This window comes from Poromitra crassiceps, assembly GCF_964638095.1.
Source record: "Poromitra crassiceps genome assembly, chromosome: 15".
In the NCBI taxonomy this organism is placed as follows: Eukaryota; Metazoa; Chordata; class Actinopteri; order Beryciformes; family Melamphaidae; genus Poromitra; species Poromitra crassiceps.
The window spans coordinates 26,697,531-26,724,571 of NC_139634.1; the positions used below are offsets into that span (position 1 = coordinate 26,697,531).

General features: G+C 44.1%; 1 protein-coding gene and 1 pseudogene across 4 annotated transcripts in view; both read left to right on the plus strand.

Moving 5' to 3' along the window:
- The window catches only part of atp8a1 (ATPase phospholipid transporting 8A1), a 142,772-nt gene extending 115,838 nt beyond the window's left edge, over positions 1–26,934 (plus strand). For all 3 annotated transcript variants that reach the window (XM_083651631.1, XM_083651633.1, XM_083651632.1), the window contains 8 exons: positions 1,673–1,751; positions 7,039–7,100; positions 8,043–8,099; positions 8,453–8,560; positions 20,629–20,717; positions 21,448–21,540; positions 22,856–22,947; positions 24,207–26,934. In XM_083651631.1, the coding sequence (XP_083507757.1) occupies positions 1,673–1,751; positions 7,039–7,100; positions 8,043–8,099; positions 8,453–8,560; positions 20,629–20,717; positions 21,448–21,540; positions 22,856–22,947; positions 24,207–24,304 (678 nt within the window). In that variant the 3' untranslated portion in view covers positions 24,305–26,934. The remainder of the gene's footprint in view (positions 1–1,672; positions 1,752–7,038; positions 7,101–8,042; positions 8,100–8,452; positions 8,561–20,628; positions 20,718–21,447; positions 21,541–22,855; positions 22,948–24,206) is intronic.
- LOC310789983 (Parkinson disease protein 7 homolog pseudogene) lies at positions 14,156–14,725 on the plus strand (annotated as a pseudogene). The gene has a single exon. The product of its transcript is annotated as a Parkinson disease protein 7 homolog pseudogene (transcript).
- Positions 26,935–27,041: the final 107 nt, after the last annotated feature.

The window sequence follows — 27,041 nt, forward strand, 5'->3', positions numbered from 1 at the left end:
GGGAAGGCTCACGGAGGACTGGAGCTGTACGTGGGAGGCTAATTGGGATAAACATTTGATTGTAGCATTAGAGATAATTGAGCACACAGATATGAAGGGGTGGGGGTGTATGGGGTCTGTGTGCGCAGTGGGAGGGTGAGGTAATCCTGGGTGGGGGATGGTGGCTGCTGTGGGACTCTGGCTTTGTTTTGTTAAGGCAGATAGCAAAGGTGAGAAGGTCAGGCCACAGAGGCCAAGGTATATTATAAAGGCTCATAGTCATAGCCTCGAACAAGACTTTCTACTCGACTCTATTCTACTTTCTTTTCTTCTCCCTTCTACTTTCCTCTCCTTTCCTGGTGGTTTTCCCCCCCGACACGATCTTAAGACTTAAAGCACTGGTAGCAGTTGCTCTAAAATGTCTCAAACCTGTGAAAATCCCATTAACTTGAGTTTTCACTGTGTATAATTTGTCTTGGATAAGGATAAGTAATGCTGTATGTACTGTACTGACAGATTTTATGAAGTTGTTGAAAAGGGCGCTTTTCAGAAGGTGTGCTTAAAACGTGTAATCTGCCAAGGACTGATGATGACGACGATGAAAATGTTGCCCAAGATTTAAATGTGATTTTTTATTTGTTGATTTTTCTCACCGGTCTGCCTTTTACCCCTTTGGTTGTCACGAATTTTCAACTTTCAGAAATAACACCGACGTCTGGGTCAGCACAGGGGAGAAAGAAGGGGCACCAATGTGGAGAGGTTTTTGGCACACTGGATTTCACGGCTGTTTCATGCTACATCGCCCATTAGTGTTTTGTTTGGCTCCGGCCCTGCATAATGTAAATTTGAAACAAGGTGGTTTTGGAGAGGGAGTATTGATTTAAAAGACTCATCCAAAGTCCGCAAAGGCATATGCACGCACACGCACCCACGCGCGCACACACAGACCACTGTCCACACCAACACACACACACACACACCATGAGTTTCCAAGCCCTTATTAATTACCATAAAAACAGCTTAATCTCTGTCAGGCCTGTCCGACTCCCCGTGTGTGTTTCTAGGCTGATTTCTGCTTGTTTAATTCTCTATTGTTTATTTCTACACCACTTAAGATTCTCACATGAAAGGCCTGAAATCTAATGAAATGTAATGAGGGGAAACTCTCACTCTGGCACCACATACATTAATGCTGTATAATGGGCCTTATTGTGGACGTCTATTATGAGTCGTATATGTTGCAGTTATATGTTATATGTTGCTCACTGCTTTCATGTGAGTTTGTCAAATATAATTGAATAAAAAAAAGTTAATCCCTCGCGCACCGACATTGTCCTCTCACAAAACTCTCACGCACACACACACATGTAGTCACGCACACACTCAGCACCCTCTGTCTCTCCCATAACACACACAGAGGATATACAAAGTGTCTGTCAGCGGGAGGACCATTCAGCGTGGAGGCCCCTACAAAACCGCCACTTAGCCTAGCGCTGGGCTTGGACAAAGGGCCCAGGTCAGGGGTCACTTGGTAGGTTGGAGCGACCCACACCCTTTTCTCATGCTTTCTTGTCTGTCTGTCTCTCTCTCTCTCTGTCCCTCATTCTTGGCATCCCCTGCTCCCCTCTCTTCCCCCCCCCCCCCTCCTCTTTCGCCTCCTTCCCTCCATCCTTCTCTCTCTTCTCTCTCGCAGGTCTTCTGGGCCCATTGTCTGAATGGCCTCTTCCACTCCGTCATCCTATTCTGGTTCCCTCTTAAAGCCTTCCAGCACGGTAAGTAGCTCCCAGAGACTCTTCCGCGTGACTCTCGGTAGGCTCGCGGCGGAGAGGAGGATAGTTAAACACACATACTTTGTCTTAATTAGTTCTCTCTTCAACCTTCCCGTCATGAATTACAAACATGTGTGCACGTCAGCGAGAGAGACGGACGCTAACAAGCGTACTCATGCGCACACCGGCTTCGCATATGCAACACAATGACCCGCTGCAATGCATTTGCACGCAATCATTCACACTTACTTGGTTACACACACTCGCACGCAGACACGCACACAAGACACACACACTCGGATACACACTTTTCAGGTCATTGTTCCGCTCCAGACCATGCTATTTAACCAAGTAGGCAGCTAGTGTGTGTGCATAGGTGCATGGGTATATGTGCGAGCGTGAGTACGATGGGGTTATGTGTGTGTGTGTGTGTGTGTGTGTGTGTGTGTGTGTGTGTGTGTGTGTGTATTTTTACATGCATGTTTGTGCACATGAGAATTCGGGTTTGTGCGTGTGTGTCTGTGTGTGTGTGTGTGTGCGCGTGTGTGTGCGCGGAGAGAATGGGGATCTTTGAGCGGGTGAGTCTTGGCTAGCCACAGCCGAGGACCACACAAGCTCGGGCCTGCTCTCCAAACAAAGGCGCCGAGCCCCTTCACTCTGACTGACGGGCTGTCAGCAAAGCCTCAGCGCACACATAGACATGTGACCAGCCGGAAGTAAAGCGAAGGCGAGCTCCTCTCTCCCTCTTCACTGGCGCTCGCACACCGCTGATATGTTAGCCCAGCCCACGTGGCAGGTTGCAGCAGTATGTTTTCCTGATGGGGCAGTTAATTTTCATTTTATTCATTTAGGAAGGCCTCCGAACCACTTTGTTTTTCGGAAAAGTGTTTCCAAAAAAGTTGGATTCCTTTCCGATGGCAGAATAAATAACCATTTTTGTCAGAAAAAACAAGCTGGTTCTCTTTATTTCACTTGAGAATCAGCCAGAATAGGCCATATTGTGACTAGCATTTTCGTTTACTTCCGTTCCCACGGCAGGGGCACTACACACTTTTTTCTCCATAAAAGAGATCTATAGGTAGAAAGTACAAATAAAAAAGTTCTACTCGTGTTATCCTGCAGTATTTTTATAATCAGTGGTCAAAGACGGCACTATTTCTTACTAGGCGTACTAATCTGTGCAAGGGGAGTGGTGTGGTTTTGGTCACGTGGACCAATCGCGTAGCCGCTTTATTCCCTTGCCGTAATAACATTAGAGCCATGGCGACCACCAGTTCAAGCAGCGAAGAGGGGAAAAAGAAACCAAAACAGCTGAAAAAAGTGCGTAAAAGCCGGGAATCAAAGGACTCCAAACGATGCTATATGCACTTTTTGTCAGTACAGAATGAGGACGTGCAGGATTTTACCCAGACAAGGTGGGACACTTACAGGTCTGTCGTCAAACAGTGGCTTTGTCTGGACGGCGATAGTAAAGTTATCGCTGAAACTTTTAAACATTGCGTGGACGTGGATTTTGACCATGTTCCCGAGGACGCTGGATTTCACCGTTACCGTCGCTTTATTTGTAAAAGACGTTTGGGTTTGGCTGAGAAACGCTGCACACAGATGGTGCAGGGGGAAGAAGAAGAAGAACCAGATGCAGCCGCAGCCTCGGACAGCATCGGCCCCGACGGAGCCACGTCTGAAACCCCCCGAAAGAAACTTCGGTCTCGGACAGGTTTGCCCGTCCGTTCTGCTGGCCCTGTCCTTCCAGCCATCTGCATCATTTGTAAAAAGGTGGACAAATATATTACTGTTGGTGGAAAACGGAAGAAGGATCAACTTTCACAAGCAGAGACAGTGTCTGCAGGTAAGCGACCCCCCCCTCTCTCTCTCTATCTCACACACACACACACACACACACACACACACACACACACACACACACACACACACACACACACACACACACACACACACACACACACACACACACAGAGAGAGGGAGCATTTTCTTTTATTGCCTTGATCTCCTTGCCCCCCCCCCCCCCCCCCCTCTTTTTTCTTGTAATAACAATACAATGGATAAAAGATACAAAAACAAATGTCACCCACTTTTTTTTAATTATAAAATGTGTGATTTGACAGTAAAGCTGATTATAACTTTTTTTTGTTTTCAGGCCAGTTGCGGAAGGCTGCTGAGAAGAAGGAAGACTCTAGCGTTCTTTTGCATATCAAAGACAAAGACTGTGTGTCTCTGGAAGTGCGTTACCACAGGTCCTGTTACAGAGAATACACAAGGTCCTTGTCAAAGTCTACGGCAACACATAGCTACTGCAACCACAGATGAAGTGTGAGTTATTACATTGCATTAACACTGCACATTTCAAAAGTAAGGCTTTGACCTACAACAAATACTATTTTGTCTGTCTTTAGATACAATGTTGACAGCAGACCTCTTTGCACATGTTAAGTATTTTTTTGTCTGCGTGTGTGTGTTTTCAGAAATGAACAACAACCCTTTCCTGCCAGCTACAAGATATTCTGCGAACGAGTCATCCGTCAAAGGATTATCGATAAACAAGAAATCCTGAAAATGAACCAACTAAGGAAGAAGTTCATAGACATCGTTAAGAAGAATGAGGATATTGATGCTTCAGACTACAGGTAACTGTGTCCTTGACAGTTCAGTAAACAAAAAAGAACCTCTTTCATACTGAAAAGTTTCCATTTTATTGATTTATTCGCTCACAAGAAAGGCTGACAGTATGTTTTAATGTATTTGTTTCTCATTGTGAAAAAAATCCCTTTATTTATACATTTGTGCTCGTCTTTTTCTATATTTTCATTTTGCAGGCAGGATAAACTGAAAAAGCGGTTGGCCCGTGATTTCCCCCAGCTGGTGTTTCACAGCCCTGCAACGCGCAACATCTCCGAACTGGTTTTTGTTGAAACATTATCAGCAGATACACTGTTAGACAGGCTACCGCATCCATCAGACACGACAACAACTGAGTCAACCGAGGTAAGCCAAGCTGAAAGTGACAATGAACACACATCTGGACAAACTACAGAGCACACAAGGACACTGTACAGTGCAGGACTGATATTGAAGAGACTTGTGAATGAAACTCCCGGGATGAAATGCCCCTGGCCTCCCACAGCAGAGGATTTGAATGTTTCTGACGCAAAATCTGTTGTGCCAGTTGAACTATTCAATGTGATTTCCTGGATTATAGGTGCAACAGAGGAACCAACACTAGACCATTATGTTGATATTCCTGAAGATGTGAACCTAAAAGTTTTATCTGTTTGTCAAGACATTGTGTATCTTGCTTCTAAAGGTCGGAAGCAGACGCCTAAGTCACTGTGTCTTGGTCTAACTGTTCGCCATTTAACAGGTTCATCCAATGTTCTGTCACTACTGAACAGATTAGGACACTGTGCTTCATGGAACACAGTTGTCAGTCTAGACACTAGCCTAGCGTCACTACAACTTCTAGAGGGCAGAGACAAAATCCCTAAGGGGTTCTCAAAGAAGGCACCAACCATACTGGTGTGGGATAACATCGATTTTGGGGAGGAGACACTGTCAGGTCGTGGAACTACTCACCATACAAATGGCATTATGGTACAAAGTTCTGTTGTTGAAACAATGTCTAGACCAGACAGACAGCCACTGCCGAAGTCAGTTTACACATTCAAAGCACCTCCTAGCATCCCGCTACAACACTATCCACAGACTAAAAGAAAAGGGCCACAGAACTTGCTTCAGGATGAAAGTGTTCCATTGCAGGTGGAAACGTACAGGTTGAACACTGTGTCTGCTGCCAAAACAGAACTGGCATAAATTATGTTTTAGTGAAGAACACAGATGCTGAAGCATGTACAGTACCAGGCTGGACAGGTTTCCACACAATGCTACAAAGTGATGCCACTCTACCTAAGTCAGCACTGTATTATCTTCCAGTCATTGAGGCTTCACCGACAGAGATGTCAACAGTTAACACTATTCTGAAGCGAAGTGTTGAACTTGCTGATCAGCTAGAACTGGACCATGTTAATTGTTAAATTGTTAAATTGTTAAAGAATTGCCACACTGCCTACATCCAGTTAAATGCAATGCATAAATGCAAACAGCACAGACTACTTACACAGCCAACAGAAGGTTTTATTGTGATGCATTTGTATGCTATTTTGTATTTTCATATATTTCCTTGGCGGGGGGGGGGGGGGTGTACAAATGACAGATGCTGTGACACTTTGTGGTACTTGAATAAATGTTTCATACCATATGTTGTAATAATTCTGACCTCTAGTACTTTAATTTTTAGTCTTGTCCATTTTTTGCATTATTCCAATTTAGGGGGCGTGGTAACATTTTGATAGATTTTCTGCCATTTTGGTCCAAGGTGCCCTGATTTTCTTTTCTACCTTTCATTACACAGTAGGTTGAGACATTTTCTATGTATGAAACATAAGCTTTTGGCACAATTTACTGTGGAGGTTTCATTGTACTGTGTGGCAAACACTTAAGTTGAAGCATATTCTTTAACAAATATGCTACATTTCATGATCTAAATTCACATGAGTAAACTAAAGGCACCAATACTTGTTTCAGATGTTAAGTATATGCATTTTAGCATTTATGACATTTGAGAAAGATTTTGTGTTGCCAAAAACACATTTTACAAGCAAAAACAGCAGCACAAGATTTTCGTTTTTTGGTTATAAACTGTTTATACATTTCTGGCTGGTGACAAAATACTGCAGGATATTATGAGTAGAACTTTTAACCCAAAGTCCAGAAGGGCATTGTCTATGAAAAAATGCATTGAATGAGTAGTGCCCATGACATGGGAACGAAACTCATTTTCTAAGCACTTTTTCATGGGTCCCAACACGGCCTAGAACAACCAATTTCCAGCAATGATTAATGTGCACTGATTCTGTTTTGCAGCCCGATGCCTTTTAATAAGAACCCTCTTTCCTAATTGTTACGCAAGACAGAATTACCTTTCCAGCCCCGGCCCCTCTCAAATGGCAGTAATGGAAGCAGCAATTGACTGTGGTTTTCTCTTCACTTTGTTATAGTCCAGTGTTCTATCAACGTCTCTAGTAAGGTATTTTACATTAGAGTTCACGCTGAGCTGGACTTTTAGTGGAATCCTATTTGTTATCTGGTTGTCTGCTGCTCTACAGCAGAGACTAACCTTGGCTAGCCTAATGGAACACTTTATAAAGCCCAAGAGGTGGACAGAGAGAGAGAGAGCATCAGTCTAAAAGCTTCTGTTGTTGATTCCCTTCACAGATACTGTGTTTGGCAACGGAAAGACCCCAGACTATCTCCTCTTAGGCAACATGGTTTATACAGTAAGTACACCAATCTTCCTGACAACAAGTGATTCTGTCATGTTAAAAGAGGTGAGGTGTCTTGAGGGCCAAGTGTTAAATAGCTGTTGAATCAATTTTGGTTAGACCTAGGTCAGCCTAAGTCACACTACAAGACAGTAGTTCAGACTAAATGACTGGTTTGCTTGATGTTCATCGGGAGGCTGTTCACGCTATGCAACGGGAGAAAGATGGGGTGTCACACATATGAAGACATTCACTTTAAATACAATCCCAAAATGTGTGTCTCGCTCCATGGTACAGAAGCTACCGTTTTACATTTACATTACAAATGTGTTTGGAAGTAATATTATGACGGATAATATTGCTGAAGAATTTTGTATGAGACTTCTTTGACTTAATTTGTAATTGCATTCTTGTATGGATTAATCCAAGAGTAGAACAAGTGCAGTTGGGAATCTTGCTGATGTAAGATTCAGATTTCAGTCTTGGTGAGACTTGGACATCTTCACATTACATAGCCCGACCATAATCGCCCTGACAAAATCAAGCATGTTTGCAAATTCAGCAGTTTTAGGCCAGTTCACACTACACAATAATATGCTGATGGTTGGGTTTGTGTCCCCCCAAAATCTGAATAGCCCACATTCCAATCAGGCTTTGAATCGGCATTCAAATCACCTATGTCCTCAGCTTTAACGTTTTCTTTTGCATTTGTTTTGGTCTGCATGATATACAGTAGTAGGTTGCTGTGTTGAAATGTGTGCATTTTAAAATGTATTTTAATGAGCTTATCTTTACTGTCTCAAACAAAAACATTTTGCGTATGTGAATCAAGTACACAAGAACAAGGTAAATCTATTGAAGGGTCTCTGAATGCATTGCCGTGTTGGCATTCCTGTCATTTTAGTATTGGAGAGGGACAGTATTGGTTTAGCATGTGACTGATTTGTGTCTCCATAGTTTGTGGTCATCACAGTTTGTCTCAAAGCTGGCCTTGAGACCTCATCCTGGACCATGGTAAGTTGATGGTTCTTTCCTCTCTCACTACATTTCCATCTCCTTCCAGTTCCTCACTTTTTATGGGTCCAGAGATACTTATGATATACATTTTCCACCCTCTTATCTCTCAACTTCTTTGAACACAAATGGCTTTTTCACCATGGGGCTTGTAACTAGCCTATAAGACGAGAGAAATGCATGTATGGTAACTGCTTCAAGTCATCAGTGAGCCAAGCGATGGATACTATTCAGAGAAACCAGATTTTGAAAATAGCAAATTGCAAGTCAAGCTTATGTATAATAATGTGTATTATGTGTTGTGTAGATGAAGAGGCTACAGTACATGATCTCTGTAACCTTGTTACCCTCAGTTCAGTCACATTGCCATCTGGGGCAGCATCGGCCTGTGGGTGGTGTTCTTCACTATCTACTCCTCCTTGTGGCCTCTCATTCCTCTGGCTCCCGACATGTCAGGAGAGGTAAACGCACACTCGTACACATGTTCACACGCGCACGCACGCACGCACGCACACACACACACACACACACACACACACACACACACAGTGTCCAGTACTAAATATACCGCTGATATTATTACGCATCATTCGTAGACCTACATTGCCTCATCTCATAATTCATTTTCCGTCACAGAGAGATTCTGGTGGGAAATTTCAGAGTAGAACTTGACACCGGCTCTCTGTAAGGAGAACCAGAGAGGTCCAAACTCTCGGACCTCTGGCTTGTGTTGCATAATGACTTAATTGGGCCAATTAGCCCAGTGTTTGTGTTACGTCGCCCTCACTCGCCCCTGAGTATCCACAGGTGACGTTGAAACATTGTAGCAGTCTGCAGAAGTGCTGGCTGAATTTATTCTGAAGCTCAGCAAAGAAAAGTAAAGGAAGGGATTTGGCGTGCACACTGATATCCTTGAGAGCAGTACAGTCTGGAGCTGTGTGCATCCATTCAAAGCACTAGTCACCAAGGTCAGAACTTAACACAGGCTCTGGGAGAGAAAAAAATGCCCTTGAAAACTTCATAAAATGCCATGAATTTGACTAATTATATTCCGTTAGGGGTTCGCTGTTTTGCATTTCACCCTGCTCTTTTTTTGAGTTGTCAAATACCGTGAATGTGACTACTGTCCCTCAAAGGTCACTGTAGGTGATTTGTGGGAGGCGGAGCCTATGTAAAACATCAGAAAAGTCCACAACCTCAAGCAGAAGAAAATGCAGACCCCACACAAACCACTGCACCAAAAGAAACAAAAACAATATCATATGTCCTATGCAAATTTATTGTTTCATAGTCAATACAATTGTCCCCGCAAAGGACCAAAAGGCCCCTAAAGATCAGATCATGGGGTCAAAAGGGGCCTTCTGGGAAAAATAGTTAAAAAAAAGCCTAGGCCAGATTCGAACAACACAGTTACATGGAATGCACCTTAGTCAACTGAGCCACCTGACCAGGATGACCCAAAGTGAATTTCTTAGCTTGCTAGTCCTACTTCTACTCAGACAGTACATGCACACAATCTGTCTGTCTCTCTCTCACACACACACACACACACACACACACACACACACACACACACACACACACACACACACACACACACACACACACACACACAGGGTATCTGCCCCTTATTCTACCCCCCCTGTCCATGAAGCAGGGCTTTCATCCAGGCCCTGCAGCATTATGGTAAAGACAGTAAAGGTGTCCTGTGGGCAGCTGGTAACCTTACGCCCCAACCCCAGCATGGAGACGCCCGTACATCATCACACCAGGGCACATCTCTCCGAAACCCGAGAAGACATCACAGACAGCATCTCCACCTCTGAGACCTTGTAGGCCTCTGTGGAGTAGGATTAGGCTATCTCCCTCTCTGCTCCACGCTTCACCTAGTCCTCCCTGATGCATCCTTAAACCTTCAAATATTTTTCTGCTCTCTGTCCTTCCATCTATTTTCTTTTGCTCCCTCTCTTTGGCTTGTCGTATCAGCCTTTTCCTCTTTGTGCTCGTTTCGTCCATCTTCTCCTTCTGTCATGTGGAAAGTGCCCGAGGGCCAACAGCGCACCAGACACCAGAGCTCTCCTCTCCTCCTGTTTCTGCTCCCAGCCGATTCCCCAGCTCACCGCCTTCACCAGGAGACATTAAGCAATGGCTGGCTTAATGTGAAAGCATTAATCAGTGTCAGACAACATTTTCTTTGGACGATTGACAAGACAGGTGCGAGATCCATCCACACAACATCTTGAAACAGCCAGTGTGCCTTTCAAAGGTACTCCCAACTTGGCCCCATCCCAAACCACATATCTCATCATTCGTTTTTGCCTCACAAAAGTCTGACACGGATATAGCAAAAGAAGATGTCAGATTTTTCTGCGGAGGCGATGTAATCCGCCACGCTAAGCCGCTTAGCCGCACCTCAGGAGACGTCTCAGGTAGGTCCCGTCACGTCGGCCTGCTGTCTGCTGACTTGCCTTTCGCGATCAACACAGCTGGCTTGAGTGTATTCCTCCTCTCTTCTCGCTTTTCACCCACACCTGTGCTATCTTCCAACTTCTGCAGTGGACCTCCCCTCACTCTCACGCATACTCCAAGTACGTGTCATCGACACATGGGTTTTACACTTCAGCAAGTTCTTCCACAGTTCCTGCGATAAGCAACATTTTCTCAGTAGAGAATCGTTTTACCCACAAGTGTGTAGATTATTAGCATGCCATGATGATACTCAGGGCTCTGCTACTGCTTTAGATACTGATGGGATTTATAAAGGAATGGAAGGAATTTTCATTGAGACAGATGATATTATCTCCAGTGTCTTTGTTCGCATGTGCTTTGATTGATAGACAGTATAAGGGCAGCTGTAGTATTTATACAACAATTTGTTACAAACCGCTGTCTTTGAAGTAGAAGAATGGCCTTGATGTTGATGTAGAAAAATGTCTGCTCCTCCTCCCTGCCTTTTTCAACTCAGCCACCAGTTCACATTAACCCTGCATTCATACGGTGACAAACTTGGTTGATGGGTCTATTCTGAGTGACTGCTGTGCGAGAAGTTCTATACAGTCAAATTACATGGTTTTAGCTGCTTTGACATGGCCTTCCTTCATGTTATGTTTTCATGACTTAAAATGCTAGTCCTAATTAGGTAGCATTAATCGAGGATACACAAGAACTCAATAAATTACTTCGGAGCTCCCCTCTTTTTAAAATGGGTCTTTAGCAGTTCTGTCATGTCGGTCAAATGATGTCATATACTACTTTGCATAACAATTTAATGTTTTCTGCAAGTTTCCCCTTGGGTTTCCTCTAGATAGGAACCCCCCGCTAAAAAAAAGTTTCATAAAGGTAAATCTAAGACTTTTCATGGCCATTTTAGTGCCACGTAGAATTACAGTAAATATAAACCATTGAAATTAACATAGTTCAAGTTTACAACAATTTCCCCTTTTGGCAGACGCTTTTATCCAAAGCGACGTACACATGAGATTTCGTCCATAAGCTTGTTGACTGTCCACACACCGTTTCCCCGGTCACTCGGCTCTATAGGTGAATGAACTTCTTGTGACTTGTTGATCGTGTGAACGCTGGGTCAGGTGATCTAGCTGTTCAGGTCTGCATGTATAATTGCTGCTACCTGTGAGCTCTGCCGTTAGGAGGCCATAGGGAGCTCTAATACTTCTGGTTCAGATTGAAACATCAAGCCCCGCCCCTGTCATTTAATAGAAACCCGCAAGGTCCCTCCCCATTAAACCTGTGAAAGATCCAATGATGGAATTGGAGACCCGCCTTCACCGCTGCTGTTGACTTTGTCCCCCTCCACTTTTTTGGAATGCTTACAGTCTTTCTTAAAGAGCCATGTGTGTGTCGTATGAAAGATGTTGTTAAACACTTGCACCCAGATCCACTAGCTCCCCCCCAGGGCTAATGACTGATATGACACCACAGATTTTTGCTAACTGCACCTTTGACCATGGTGTGATCCTTAGCGTCTGTACAGTATGGGTGATTTATTATTTATTGTGGTTGATGTGTGTGTATGTGTAAAACTGAAATGAGGTCTAGCCTATAATTTATCTCTTTGGCAATTGTAATCTTTTCAAGACACATTGTAAATCACAGATGGGCATTTGGGGCTGTGTGACTTGCTGAGTTCTAAGTGTTTATGTAAGGGCTTTCCCTCTGTTTTCCTAATGGATGTCTTGCTGTCTTTCTGAGGCAACACACAGAGAGCATAGAGTGGAAGAAGGACCAAACTGAGAGCATAGAGTAGAAGGACCGAACTGAGCTCTTGATATCTTGGGGCAGGTTAGGGGATTGTTAATCCCTCATTTCCCTCTGCTTCGCAATGACGACATTTTGGGAATTTGTGGATTTAATAAGGATGGTCTTTCTGTTGCTTACAATTCATTTCTGTTTTTCTCATTGGTTCTTGGGCTTTAAGCAGAGATGGGGAAAGTACACATATTCTTTACTTAAGTAGAAGTACAGTTACTTGTGTAAAGAAAATACTGGTAAAAGTAGAAGTACTGATTCAACTTGTTTACTCCTATACTAATCCTCCTATACTAATCAAGCATAAAAGTAAAAAGTATTTCTACCGGTTGTTTCTGTGCAAAGCTAACTGAACCTTACGTCATATTAAGATAAACAGAAATTTTGCATGCTGCGCATGCTCAGTTCTTGTGGTGGGGACTCTGGAGATGAAGAACCGGCCACACGGACACACATTGGCTCTCCAATTATAGTAGAAGGATTGGCTACAGGTGGTGTATGCTGATGGTATTTCATCTCTGGTCCTGGATTTGTTTGAAACAGTCACTGAAGAACTAAATCTATGAAATTAAAATAAACTGACAGTCCTTCAAGTCAGTTTTGGTGGAGCATGAAGTCCTTCATCACTTGTGTTAGTGGTAGGGAGTGGACTTGGTTCAGGCGATGTGTGCCCAGCACTTCGCGGATCCGGATCCACCACACCTGGGCCAGACTGCGAGGACATCTCTTGGCCTCCAAAAAGACCCTGAGTGCCTCGGGATCCGCCCTCTCCTCCATCTGTACCTGCTTCCTCAGCAGGGCCGGGTCGGCCGTGACCGTGTCACACCTGAACCTCAGCACCAAATCCAGCCGGCGAGAAGCGACGTCACGGGTCAGAACGCCAGCGGCCTGGAGGAGCAGGCGGAAGCCGTCCAGGTTGTGGGAGGTGGCGCTGATGTAGAGAGACCTATTGAGGGTGTGAACACTGTCCATGTCAACAGCAGCACAGAACCTGGTGAGTTCCTGCAGTATGTCCACCCTTCCCGCCTGGGCAGCACAGTTGACTGGGGTGTATGGGGCGTGTACACTTCTGTTGGGGTCGGAGGATCCGGACGCAGTCCAGGTGACCGACCGTTGACCACTGCCCAGTAGAGAGGCAAGTAGTCTTCGTCATCATCTAGGTCTACCTGGGCTCCCTGGGTGATCAAGTAGTCCACACAGGCAACATGATCCCGCCATGCTGCCTGCCCCAGAGGGGTGGTGCTCCACGCACCCCAACACAGACACCACTCATTAATCAGCCTTCTGAAGTGGTCTTCCTGCAGCATTGTCCTCAGTTTGTCCAGGTCTCCTGCGTCGGCAGGCATAGTGGAGCTGGCTGCCTGTCATCATGCCCTGCTCGAGTAGCCATTCCTTGAGGTCTGTCACAGTACCATACCAACTGTGTGTGTACTCTGCATCTCAAACAGAAGGCATTATGAAGGGACTGAAGTGCGTGTTGGACATTATGACATCATAACATGACATAACATTATGACCTAACATTACACTGATGACATCACAATTGCTCATGTGACATCACTGATAACATCACTCATGATGACATCACAATTGCTCAAGTGACATCACTGATGACATCTGTGACATCATCAGTGATTTATGACATTACTATGGTACTCTGAGCTATCTAAAATACATCTAGTGATTTATGACCTCATTACTGTCTGACATCAGTGATTTGTGACATCATCGGCCATGCCTTATTTAGACTGTCTTGCTTTCAATGTGCTACACTCTGTACAAGCTCAATCATGGCAAGCAAGACAGCATTAGTAATCCTTCCGAAAGGTGCAGAGGAGATGGAGGCTGTTATTCCTGTGGACATCATGCGTAGAGCTGGCTTTGCTGTGACAGTGGCAGGATTGACAGGCAAAGAGCCAGTCCAGTGCAGCAGAAATGTCGTCATCTGTCCTGATGCTAGCTTGGAGGAAGCCAGCAAACAGGGTCCATATGATGTGGTGCTTCTACCAGGGGGAATGCCAGGGGCCCAGAATCTGGCAGAGTCTGCTGCTGTGAAGGAGGTCCTGAAGGAGCAAGATGACAGGAAAGGTCTGATTGCAGCCATCTGTGCAGCTCCCACAGCTCTCCTGGCACACGGCATCGGCTACGGCAGCACAGTGACCAGCCACCCCGCCGTGAAGGACAAGATGATGACTGGAGACCACTATACATATTCAGAGGCTCGAGTACAGAAGGATGGCCACTACATCACCAGCCGTGGGCCAGGAACCAGCTTTGAGTTTGCCCTCGCAATTGTAGAGGAGCTTATGGGGGCCGAAGTTGCAGCTCAAGTGAAAGCACCTCTTGTGATGAAAGACTGACTGTAGCCTTGTTCACTATGGCAACCAACTGACTGTAGCCCTGTTCACTATGGCAACCAACTGACTGTAGCCCTGTTCACTACGGCAACCAACTGACTGTAGCCCTGTTCACTATGGCAACCAACTGATTGTAGCCCTGTTCACTATGGCAACCAACTGACTGTAGCCTTGTTCACTACGGCAACCAACTGACTGTAGCCCTGTTCACTACGGCAACCAACTGACTGTAGCCCTGTTCACTACGGCAACCAACTGACTGTAGCCCTGTTCACTACGGCAATCAACTGACTGTAGCCATGTTCACTACGGCAACCAACTGACTGTAGCCCTTCACTACGGCAACCAACTGACTGTAGCCCTTCACTACGGCAACCAACTGACTAGCCTTGTTCACTACGGCAACCAACTGACTGTATCCCTGTTCACTACGGCAACCAACTGATTGTAGCCCTGTTCACTATGGCAACCAACTGACTGTAGCCATGTTCACTACGGCAACCAACTTACTGTAGCCCTGTTCACTACGGCAACCAACCTCCAAGCAGCACTATCTGCTAGCATACCCGTGCAGTCCCTGGGTGTCACTGCTGGCGGCTGCGCAGCCATTGTGAGGCATCGCAAGTTCGGCCATTAATCGGCCATAATTACCTAGTTGAAAAATCCGGCCCCTTTAGGTCACCTACAGGGGTGCTCTTTACACTTCCCGAAAGAATCTGCACGATCACGTAAAATGGCATAGCTGTGGCCGAACACAATTTCTGCTCACTCACACAGACTTTGCATTCTCATTATAGGATAACAGCATGGCACTGATAATCAAGTCAACTAATTCAACTTGGCAATAGTGACAAATCATTATCACAAAGTGACATAAAACTCTTATTTTCCTGAATATTAATCTTAGTTGGAAATGAAAGGTACCCTGCACTTCACAATGTATTGTGGTAGATCACTGTACACGGCTTTTCCAAAATAAGTTTTAATTTTGTTACTTTTCAATTATATATATCGACAAATTATAAGTAATCACTAGTTCATTATTTCTGAAGCATTTTGGACATGTCCTTGTTGTTGCCCTTGTCATTAAAACATGGTTGTGCTGTGGGGGAAAAAGAAGAAAAAAAAGGCAGGCGGTCAACCCACACTGGACGAACAATTTTGGAGGCGATCGGAGCAACGGCACATCTTGCAACTCCAGACAGAGAGACAGACACGCCTCCAATTATAGTACTAGGGTTCAAAGACTAGCAAACTTAGAAGATCCCCTCCACCATGTTTTAAGATGTATAAAGACTATACTTTGATTAATAATCTGTGTGATATGGTTTTTCCACAAAAAAGGGGCACATAATGCGTGAAAGCTGGGAGAGCGCTTTTTGTCTGTTGTGCATTAAAACTAAAGTAGCTAGCCTGTTTTGAAAATAGAGAAAGTACAGATATTTGTGTTGAAATGTAGGGAGTAAAAGTAAAAAGTTGTGAGAAAAATAATTAAAGTACAGATACCTGAAAATCTTACTTAAGTACACTAACAAAGTATTTGTACTTAGTTACTTCCCATCTCTGGTTTGAAGTGAGCCTCCCTGTCTTTGCTGTCGTCCTCTGGGACCGTTTCCTCTGCGCTCTACTGTGTTTGCTGCCTATTCATCCTCAGCAAGCTCTACATGTAAAGAGTTTGTATTCAGAGCAGAGGCTGGTGAAGATTGGGGCCACATTTGGCCAAATGTATAGGTTCACCTTCAGTTTCCTGTCTACCTGCAGCCATTTACCATCTGAAGTTCCTCAAGGATTAATTCCAGAGAACGCTCTTCACCTCTGTTCCAGACAGCATGTACGGTCTGCTTAAGACAGCTGAATTCAGCCAATTGGAAAAACAACATGGATCGACGCAGACCAAAGTACTGCCTGAGACTGGATTTGCCTCCTCCTTTCAGTGTACCTAATAAAAAAACGTGTTGCACAAAGGAGCTCTGTGCACTCAAGCAGCTAGTGTCTGAATATTAGCATCTCTGGGAGTCAGTAGAGCAGTCTTTCATATGTGACAGAGAGGGTTCAGGACTGTGCATGGACGACGTGTGTGTATTATCGTTTATGCATAGTGTGTATGTGTGACAGAGAGAGATAGTGGGAGGTAGGACGGAGTCTGTGTGTGACACGTGTGTGTCTGTGTGGTGTGTATGAATACGCTGTGTGTATGAAGTTGGCTTTTCTCAATCTATGCTTTGGAAAGCCGAAGGCCTGGGCACAGGGTGAATAGTGAAGTAGTGGATTGTCCCTCTACTCACATTTACCATCACAATGGCAGGCATTAACATTCTTAGAGCCACTATCGCTGTGGGCCTTTCTAGGCATGATCAGCCAGCTGCCGCTTTGATGGATTCCCTAATCAATTCTTCCTGGAAAAGTAATCATGAAGCTATTTTCAGGTCTGGCCAAAATATTCATTCAAAGTTTCAGGATTTGTGTCTTTAAATAGCGTTGTGCCTTTGATTTCCTTTAGTGATCTTTTACTACACAACATTTGGAAATGATTAGAAATACTGAGAAAAGTACTAACAGCGTATCTGTGCCTCTTGTATGAAAGTGCCAATCTGTGTGTGTTGGTATGTGTCAGTATATGAGGTAGTTAGTGTCTTGCGTGTGTGCGTGTGATTGCTTCTGCCTGTCTTCTCTGTGTGTGAGCGTCTGTGTGTCTCCAGTGGTCATCGTGAGGGGGTTGATGATGGCCTGTCAAAACACACCACCCCATGCCAGCGGACACCACTGTCTGTCCCGCCAGACAAGTTTATTGGTTTGTCCTAAAAATACACCCCCGCCCCCTGGACCCCTCTCACCCCCATCCAGCTCCCAAGGGCCCCATGGAATGAGCCAGTGCTAGCATCCACCAAACACTGCTGACTCCGTTAGCAGTAGTGGAAGCCTGTCCAAACGCCTGGACATTTATTGATAGTAGCTTGTCACTGATGTTTGCAGTGATTGCTATATTGTGAAATGGTGCCATCAAATGCATCCTTTATGAACATATTATGAATGTGATCTAAATTTACCTTAATAGTCTAGTGGTTTAAGTAGATTTACTTTGTCATTGTCTAATGGTTTCTTAGATTTACATCTAAAATGCTGTATGTAATGATGGATTACTGAGTTTTATGATACTTCAGATTTGCAGCAAGGTATTGGTGCCATTTATAGCTGTGGGTTATTTATGGAGGTTTTCTGGGCTCTTTTGACTTTGATATAATATGCTGAGCATACGTGCATAGTTTATTTGTAAAAGACTCAAGACAGCTTAAATGCCCCCATTAAATGTGTGATACACTGGATGAAAACCAAAATAATTAAACTGACTTACGGCGCGAAGAAAAAATAAAAATAAAAAAGGTAAATGTTTCCATGGCTGCATAATTTCAAAATTGACATGAAAATATCCCCTGCTTCTACGCAATTTTCCCTCATCTTATATGTTTTTGGTCGTTGGGCAACATAGAAAAGCTCCATTCATTCCCATCAAACTGTAGGGAAAGACCATTTTGATTTCCAGTCATTTGGGATTTCCTCTTTCCCCAATGTTTTGTCAGACATCAAAGTCCATTTGCTGGTAATGACCAACAGATTAGCTAATTTGAGAACACCTGAGCGCTTTGATACTTTTGACACTGATCTGTGTGTACATGTGTGTATGTGCATGCGTGTATTTGTGTGTGTGTGTGTGTGTGTGTGCGCGCGCGGCTACACACATGCGGGTGCGTATATCTCCTAAGGCGCCGTCCGAGGGCCTGCCTGTTTCACGTTACAGGAAGGTCATTGTCTGGGGGCCCCAGCAGTTTGAACAAGTGGCACAAGCTTGTAAGGCCCAAATTGCAATGCAAGGAGTGCGCGTTTTGCACTTTGACACGTAATGACAGATAGTTTCAATGCAACCGGGCCAAAGCAAACATGGCCCCCACTCAAAGAGCTGAAAAGGTCAGCCCACGACAAGATGATCCACTGTCTCCCCTTCACTCTGGACCCAAAAGAACTTCCCAACATGGCTTCAACAAACCTTCAATTGAAACCATTACACACCACTGTCTACTCCTAATGAATTGTGTGTTTCCAATGGATGACCAAGGATGACAGCATTGCGATATGTGAGATGTAGATCTGAATTGGAACATTTCACGTCCAAACTCATTCTTCTTCTAGCATGACAATGACAGATGAGTCTAAGTGAAGATCACAGCCGTCTACGGTACGTTGTGGATTTATTTTGGCACATGGACTCAGCGTGCACATTTGTTATATACTGTGCTAAATAAAGAAATATCGCATTGTTATTCAAAAGGGGTTATGAGGACAACAAAGAAAGTCTTCTGTCTGTGAACTTTTATTCAACTTGACTGTGCCTTAATGCAATGTGCTGTGTTATTGTCCCCTCAGGGACAATAAAGTTGATCTTATCTTATCTTTAAGAGCAGCACAACACACCACATGCCATTTGCTGAATGCTTCAAGTGTCTTAAAGTAACATGACTCTGTATATTTTTGAGCGTGGGTGGCCCCAGTGAGTGTTGTGTTTAGTTAATGCTATGCTCTTCTACCTAGACTCAGTTCTCAGTCTCTGTCCGCTTCGCTCTAGGTGGCGCTGTTGGCGGCACTCTCCAGTTGTCCAGACTCTATGCTCTACCTGTCGAGCTATGGCAGCGGTTCCCAACCTTTTCCAAGTCAGGACCCACTTGAAAATCATAAAAATCTTTTCGCGGCTCACTCATTTGAAGCTTTCTGCAACTCATCTTTGGTTGTTGGCCCAGGCTTTCAAAATCCTTGCCTTTATGGTTTGAGGGAAGGCGTTATCTGCACCTTTTGCTGATAAGTAGAGCTGCAACGATTAATCGTTTTGAGTAATTGTTTAAGAAAAAAGAAAAAGTTCTCTGATTCCAGCTTCTTAAATGTGAATATTTTCTGGTTTCTTTACTCCTCTAGACTATGACAGTAAACTGAATATCTTTGGGTTGTGGACAAAACAAGACATTAGAGGATGTCATTTTGCGCTTTGGGAAACACTGATCGACATTTTTTCACCATTTTCTGGCATTTTATAGATCAAACAACTAAGCGATTAATCGAGAAAATAATCGACAGATGAATCGATAATAAAAATAATGGTTATTTGCAGCCCTACTGATAAGAGCTACCTGCCTTGCTGATAACTGGTCTAATGGGATTACCCTCTCCAAACAGTCATCATTCACAAGGAAGTGATCATTTGTGTGTGAAGCTTACACATATACAGTATTTGAAGCTATTCTTTAGTAATTGTTCTTCATGAGTTATCCTCACCTGCTTCTGTATGGTAGGGTTGGTATGGTAGGTTTGTCTGTATGGGAGGGTTGGTATGGTAGGTTTGTCTGTATGGGAGGGTTGGTATGGTAGGTTTGTCTGTATGGTAGGGTTGGTAGGGCTTTTCTTTCATGCACAAGCACCTCCTCAAAGCACTGTCCTCCTGCAGTGATGTATCCACAGCGCTTCTCAACACGGCACAAAGCAGAGTTGTTTTCCTGTGTAAAAGATACCACTGTCTCAGTTCACAGGTACTTCCTCCTCAGCCCTGAGGGGGTGGGGGGGGGGGGTCTCAGGTCTGTTAAGAGGAAATCCAAACAACAACATGGGATCATTTAGTCATGGAGGATTACCTACTTTGACTCAGCTAGTTGGTCCCATTCACTCATCTGTTTTCACAACGCAGCTGCTTGTTTTGGGCTACTTTAGTTATGCATGGTTCTTGTTATTTGTCATCTTAGAAGATGATAATGGATTTGCCTTTAGGGCTGTTTTTCTGTGAAAGAGCTCTTCTTTGTTTACATCAGCTGTTGAACTCTGTATTGTCCACTGCAATGACCTGGATTTTGTGTGTGTGTGTGTCTCAGGCGGACATGATGTTCAGTTCGGGGGTCTTCTGGACAGGTCTGGTCTTCATCCCAATCACCTCGCTGGTCTTTGACGTTGCCTACAAAGTGTGAGTGTCCTGTCTGCTCTGCTCACTCATCATCACCCCCCCCCCCCCCACACACACACACACACACACACACACACACACCTCTCCTTGGGGGATTCCTCCAAAGTCTCTCCTATCTCAAGGAATCCCTTCCTCTGTCTGCACAAACTTCCCACAAAAAAGTCTAGAATTTTCGTTTCATGAATATACTGTGTGTGGGCGACGTTGTCTTGGTAGTGTAGAGGTAAAAGCACTCACCCACCATTGCAGAGACACAGGTTCAATTCCCGGTACTTCCGACTTGGTCAGACGATCCTACAACCAATAGCGGTGGAATAGCTCCCACGTGCTGCCGGTGAAACTCCTCCCTGTCAGGTGAAAAGAAGCGGCTGCCAACTGCACATGTATCGGAGTGCGGAGTTGCATGTGCTAGTCTACGGCTCTTCCAAGATCGGCACAGGGGGTGGAGGAGCAACGACTGGGACGGCGAATTGGCCAAATACAATTTGGGAGAAAATGGGAGAAACATCTGGGGGAAAAAAACGTTATCGATAATGAATAAATAATGAATATACTGTAGGAAATGATGTTATGTCCCATGTCTGGTTGACATTAGCCCACGGAAGATTGAGGGTGTCATGAGTATGAGCAGAAAGTTGTATTTCTTGTTACATTTGAAGTATTTGAACAGATTGTGTCAAGGCATCTCTCACTGGATGTCACATGATATGATGTGCAATTTCATTTACAGGATTAAGAAGGTGTGGTTCAAGACCCTGCTGGATGAGGTGCAGGAGCTTGAAGCCTTATCCAAAGATCCTGGAGCAGTGGTACATGGCAAGAGGTACATCACACCCTACTTCACCACTCTTCTCTTTGTACAGTAGCCTCTTAGATTTTAAGTTTGTAACATAATCAAATCGACCTAATGCTTATTGAAGTGGACCGAAAACAATTTCTTGGTGAAGAGTCAATGAAAGTTCACTCACTGTTTTCATGAAAATAAGGTTAAGAGAAAGGACACATTTTATAAAATTGTGTTACTCTTGCCCTAGAATCCAAAGTGCATTATTCTATAACGTATCAGTGAGTTCTTATAATTTTCTCTTATTAGTGTAAAAGGTGTAACTGCTGTCACTCGCCTTTTGTATTTAGTGGCCACTATCATATACTGTACATCAAAACCATTAATCCAGGCCAAGTAGCCCATGCCTGGACCGTTATTCTTATTTTCCCTCTTCTTTAATAGTTCACAGAGAGAACCCGTAATGCTTTGCTTAGATAAAGGATTTATTTTCAAATTCTAATCTCCCTTTTGAGGGAAAATCACATCCATCACCGTCAAATCTAAAATCTATCACTCAATATTTAAAAGAAATCTAGGTGATTCCACTGTCAGCCATAGACGTATTTTGTGGGGGGGGAAGGGGGATCTTAAAATGAATACTGAAAGGTAACTGAACTTCTTTTTTTGTTGGCAATAGTTTCATAACCTCCCCCTCCCCAACGGTGGATATCTCATTTTGGAGCAAACTCCTTCCTATATTAAAGCTATATATCTTGAGTGGGGCTCCATGAGATGGACTCACATTAACGCAGGTCCTCTGGCTCTCCTGGGTGCAGGAGGCCTGTGGCGGGCATTAGCATGGAGCAGATCAGTGTGAAATCTCCTGCCGGCTGAAAGCCATCCCCCTGCCTGGCCACTGTCCCAGACGCAGCAGGCTGTGGCCCTACTTCCCACACACACACACACACAAGCATCTATAGAGTTGCATTGCACATACTTTTGTGGATTTGATTTTGCTTATATCTATTTGCTTATGTAGCGAGCGTGTACACATACAGATACAAACAGAAACACTTTTGCCTGATTTCCATGCGTGCCCATTGGTTCTTATGATATTTCACTCACTCGCACACAAGTGCTGTACATACAGAGAGACACACACTTCCCTGTTGCCCTGAACCTCCAGAGTTTTGTCTCCCTACATGGTCTCTCCCAGCAGGCAGAGCCGTTGGCAGGTGGGCCTCTGCTCCGCTCTGTGGAGGTGCTTGGACAGAGGCTTGATGTATGGCTCATTAAATCTGCCTGTGGCGCGCAGCATGATGCTAACACACTCACTCTGGCTGTGTGTGTGTGTGTGTCTGCGTGTGTGTAGTTTGACGGAGAGGGCCCAGCTCCTGAAGAACGTCTTCAAGAAGAGCACAGTCAGTATGTACCGGTCTGACTCCATGCAGCAGAACCTGCTCCGTAAGTCATGTGGGCCTTCTTTCTTTTTATCTATCTATCTATCTATCTTTTTCTGACATTTCTTAATTTTCTTTCTTTCTTTCCGACTGACTTTCTCTCTCTCTCTCTCACACACACACACACTCACAGTCACTTGCCTGAAGTTAGAGGCGTTGTGCCATTAGATGTTATCACAAAGAGAAAGCAGAGCCTGCAGTTTATCTGCGTTAGATTTATCGGCTTCCAGATCGCGAGCTAGTCGGGGGAACGGAGCGCGCGTCATCATTCCTGCTCCGACACACATCTTCACAGCCCCGGCCTAGAGGAGGCTGGCCCTCATGCTGGGCAAGCAGTAAACATCCCTCCACTCTTGATGCATGTTCCACATTAACCACACATAGGAAACGCACATTTACTCCTGTTGTTAAGCTCAAAGCGTAGCTCGAAAACGTAACACCTGCTAACCACTGCTGTGTCTGTCCGCTCATATCAATAGCTAGGTGAAAACAGATAGCATGGGTTTGGTTTTGTGTTTTTGGTTTTTACTTCTGTTTGTTTTGCTTCTGTTCTGTCCTCTCCTTTGATCATTTTATGTTTTGTTTGTCTCATAGGTATGGATGAGACCGTTACTGTGTGACACCTTTTTATTTCTCATTTCACCTAACCCATAAAAAGCCAGTCCCCCCAGCCCCTGATAGAAGCCTATAGAATATAGATAACGCTGTATATCTGCTTGGTATACATCTATATCCTCCTGTAGATCTTTGTGCTCTAGCTGTTGACTTCCTCTCCTTCCCTCGTGTGCCGTGTTCTCAGCCCAGCGCTCTCTAGAGCCAGATAACAATTGATGAAAATGTGCGGTGTTATTCCCCCACAATGCACCCGTCTCAGCGGGGCCCTTTGAACGCGCCCGCTGGCCTCCAGGTACTGACAGTCATTTGACACCCGAAGGTGAGTCAGGGGTCAGAGGTCAGGATCAAGGCCTGTGTGCTGTTTCAGAACTGTAGAATAGATTAGGTGGTAGATCTTAGGTTTGCCCTTATAGTAGAGATTAAACTTTTAGGGATGGATTGATTACTTTGTTTACTATTTATTGTGTATCCTATTCATTCCACAATTTATTTATGGTAACCCATGTGTTTTTGTTAACGGTCGATTCTGTTAATTCAGTTGGTTTGATTGCATGTTTTTGTATTTTTTTTTATATAATTTGGTTCAATTTAATTGATGCAGATGACCTGTTGTACTTTGATTTTTAACCCCTTCGATCCCTTTTGCAGACGGCTACGCGTTCTCTCAAGACGAGAACGGCGTGGTGTCACAGTCTGAGGTCGTCAGAGCCTACGACACCACCAAACAGAGGACCAATGAGTGGTGAGGCCCCGCCCTTCTCGGCCTGGCTGGCCTATCTGGAGCCACAACAGCCGTTTCCAATGGCGATTTGAAGCTGACGAGGGGAAGCCGTGGTGTGAGCGGAATGCCTCCAGCCTGGGGGGATTTTTGGACATGATAATGGAATGGACAGAAGAGAGCGCTGTCTTGTAATACTTCAAAAAGGGAAAAAAAAAACAAGGAACAAAAAAAGTCTTGAAAACGTATTCACTATGCTGTAGTTTGTGTGTCCAGCAGACATGATGAGCACTGTGCTTTTTTAGCAGTCTGTGGTCTGAAGTTTCTCACTGTTCTCGCTCTGTTTGCCAGAGTGAACGGTCTCCTCCCTATTTATTTAAGGAAAGAAACTTTTAGCACCGAGCCAAAAAGTATAAAATCATTTTATTAAATTGAAATCAAACTCCTATAATACTGTTAATGTGTTGTTCAAAGTGAAAACACTGGACAATGATTAGTTTTTAGAGGGCAAAAAATGGATTTGAACTTGCAGTAGATTGCCAAAGAGCAGTCGTATATACAATCTCTTCCAAGTACGAGAAAATTGGGAAAAACCAAAACCAAACGAAATCACACTCCCGAGTGTATTCCAGCACTAAATGGACCACTTCAGACCAGACGTTTTAATGTTCTCGTGTTCTTTTTCCTTTTGCACTTAAGGTAACATCTACTGTATAATAAGGCCTTACATTTGTTCATGCCTTCAGCCATAATTGTATTTTCATTTACACTTTGTTTTATTTTCTGTCTCTTTTGTAAAGTATGTAGATATCATGCCTGATTTTACTTTTTATTTTTTAACAATTGCCTCCTGTAACACTGTCCGGTTTCCACCATTTATACAGCAGTTCGATTGCTCCTGACAACTAATTGCATTCCACACATTACTGGGCTGCAACAATCACAATGGTGCCTAACTAGACCTTTTCCCTACTAGAAAAAAAACAAGTTAGCCAAGAATAGTCTTAGCCAGCTAGCATAGAACAGTGCTCCACACACCTACTGAGAAGACACAACCATTGTCCCCCCCCCCCCCCCCCCCCCCCCATCCACCACCACCACCACCACCACAGTATTGTACTTGTACAATGTGAAAATCACAGCGAGTGCCTTGCTTGTGGCACGTGTAAAACCAAGATTGCTTTGTTCCTGCGGTCTAACGGGGGTCTGTATGATGGTTTTGTTGAGTCTCTGTATGCTTCTACAACGGTGGCTTCTATTTCATGATAGTATTTCCCTTCAAATGGAGATTTTATCCTTCTAACGTAAGTGCCATTAGCTTAAGGGAGAGAGAGAGAAATATTAGCCAGGAAAACTCCACAACAGTATCAAAACTACTTTGTCTCGATAGTTATTTTGTCAATTTGTATTTTTATATTGGAGATGTAAGAATTTTGCATCGACTGGCTTTGTAATGAATCGTCGTCCGTAACTTATTTTCGTTCTCTTTGTCTGATACACTGGCAGAATGCTCAAACGATAGAATGAGGAAGCCGCTTTCTTAAAACGTCTTGTTATTAATATTATTACAGCGTTGTTTATTTATAATTGACTACTTGTGTCTGTGCGATTGTTTTCTTCTCCCTATGGGAGATCTGATTTCTGACGGTGTGAGTGTGTGTGTTGGTTTGTTGCTTGCATTATGCATGTGTGTGCGTGTAAGCTCTTCTGTTAATAACTTATATGTATGCATTGCATGTCTGTGTCCTATATGTGAGACTGGGAGTTCCTGGCACCTCTGTCCCCTTGTTGCGTTCTTTTAGCGTGCGTGGGGTGTGTGTATGTATGCGTGCGCGCTCTTTCATGTGTGTGTTAACGCTTGCTCCAATTGTCTGTCTGCACGACTCCAGGTATAGCTATGGTGTACTACTGTGTGCTGATGCATGGCCCATAGGGGAATGCGTGCGTGTCTTTGTGTGCGGTACGACTGTGTATTTGTAAGTGTGTGAGAGGTTGTGCGTGTGTGTTTGGGTTTGTGCGGTCAAACTCCAGCCTCAGCCATGGGAGTTGTGACCCCTCCGATGTTCAGCTCGCTTTGACAGGAGATGTTGCACAATGCACTCAATGTACCTTTCCAGTAGTGGATATCTGGTTATTGGTTTTGGTATCTAATTTCTCTGGGTGTACATGTTTGTAAATTGTATTCTTCATGCAGTGTACCTCCACTTAACAAACAAAAAAAGCTCTTTTGTGTTTCTAATCTTGGTTTAGTGAGGGTACTGTATATCAATGAATTGATTTGTTATGCTATTCTTTAGGGTTACTAATTGGTTGTCATCTGTCAAAATTTCCAAACTGCTGGATGTGGATCTCGTCGTTGTGGAAGGCTTGGACTGTTGCTTTTCCCGGAAAACATAAAACACATTGCTGTCTGTGAAAGTTGTGGGCTGCATGAATGGATATCAAAAACTGTTCTTTGCTTAAGTGTTAATCGTACTACTTTGATTCTCCCTCAAGTGTTGGTCACTTTACAAAAGAAAAATGCACTTTTAAATTTTTTGCTTTCAATATTTGTTTCTTTTACGTCATTTTGTTAAATGATTGTTCTGCATGTTGGGACTGCACTCTTTTATCTGTTGTCTTTTACTGCCATGAAGGACTACTGAAATAAACTTTACAAACATGGTACAACTTTAGCATCATTATTTGTAACGGTTCTGCGTAGGGAAGATTGTTGCCTTCTCCCATGTCGTGTGTGTGTGTGTGTGAGAGAGTGAGAGCAAACA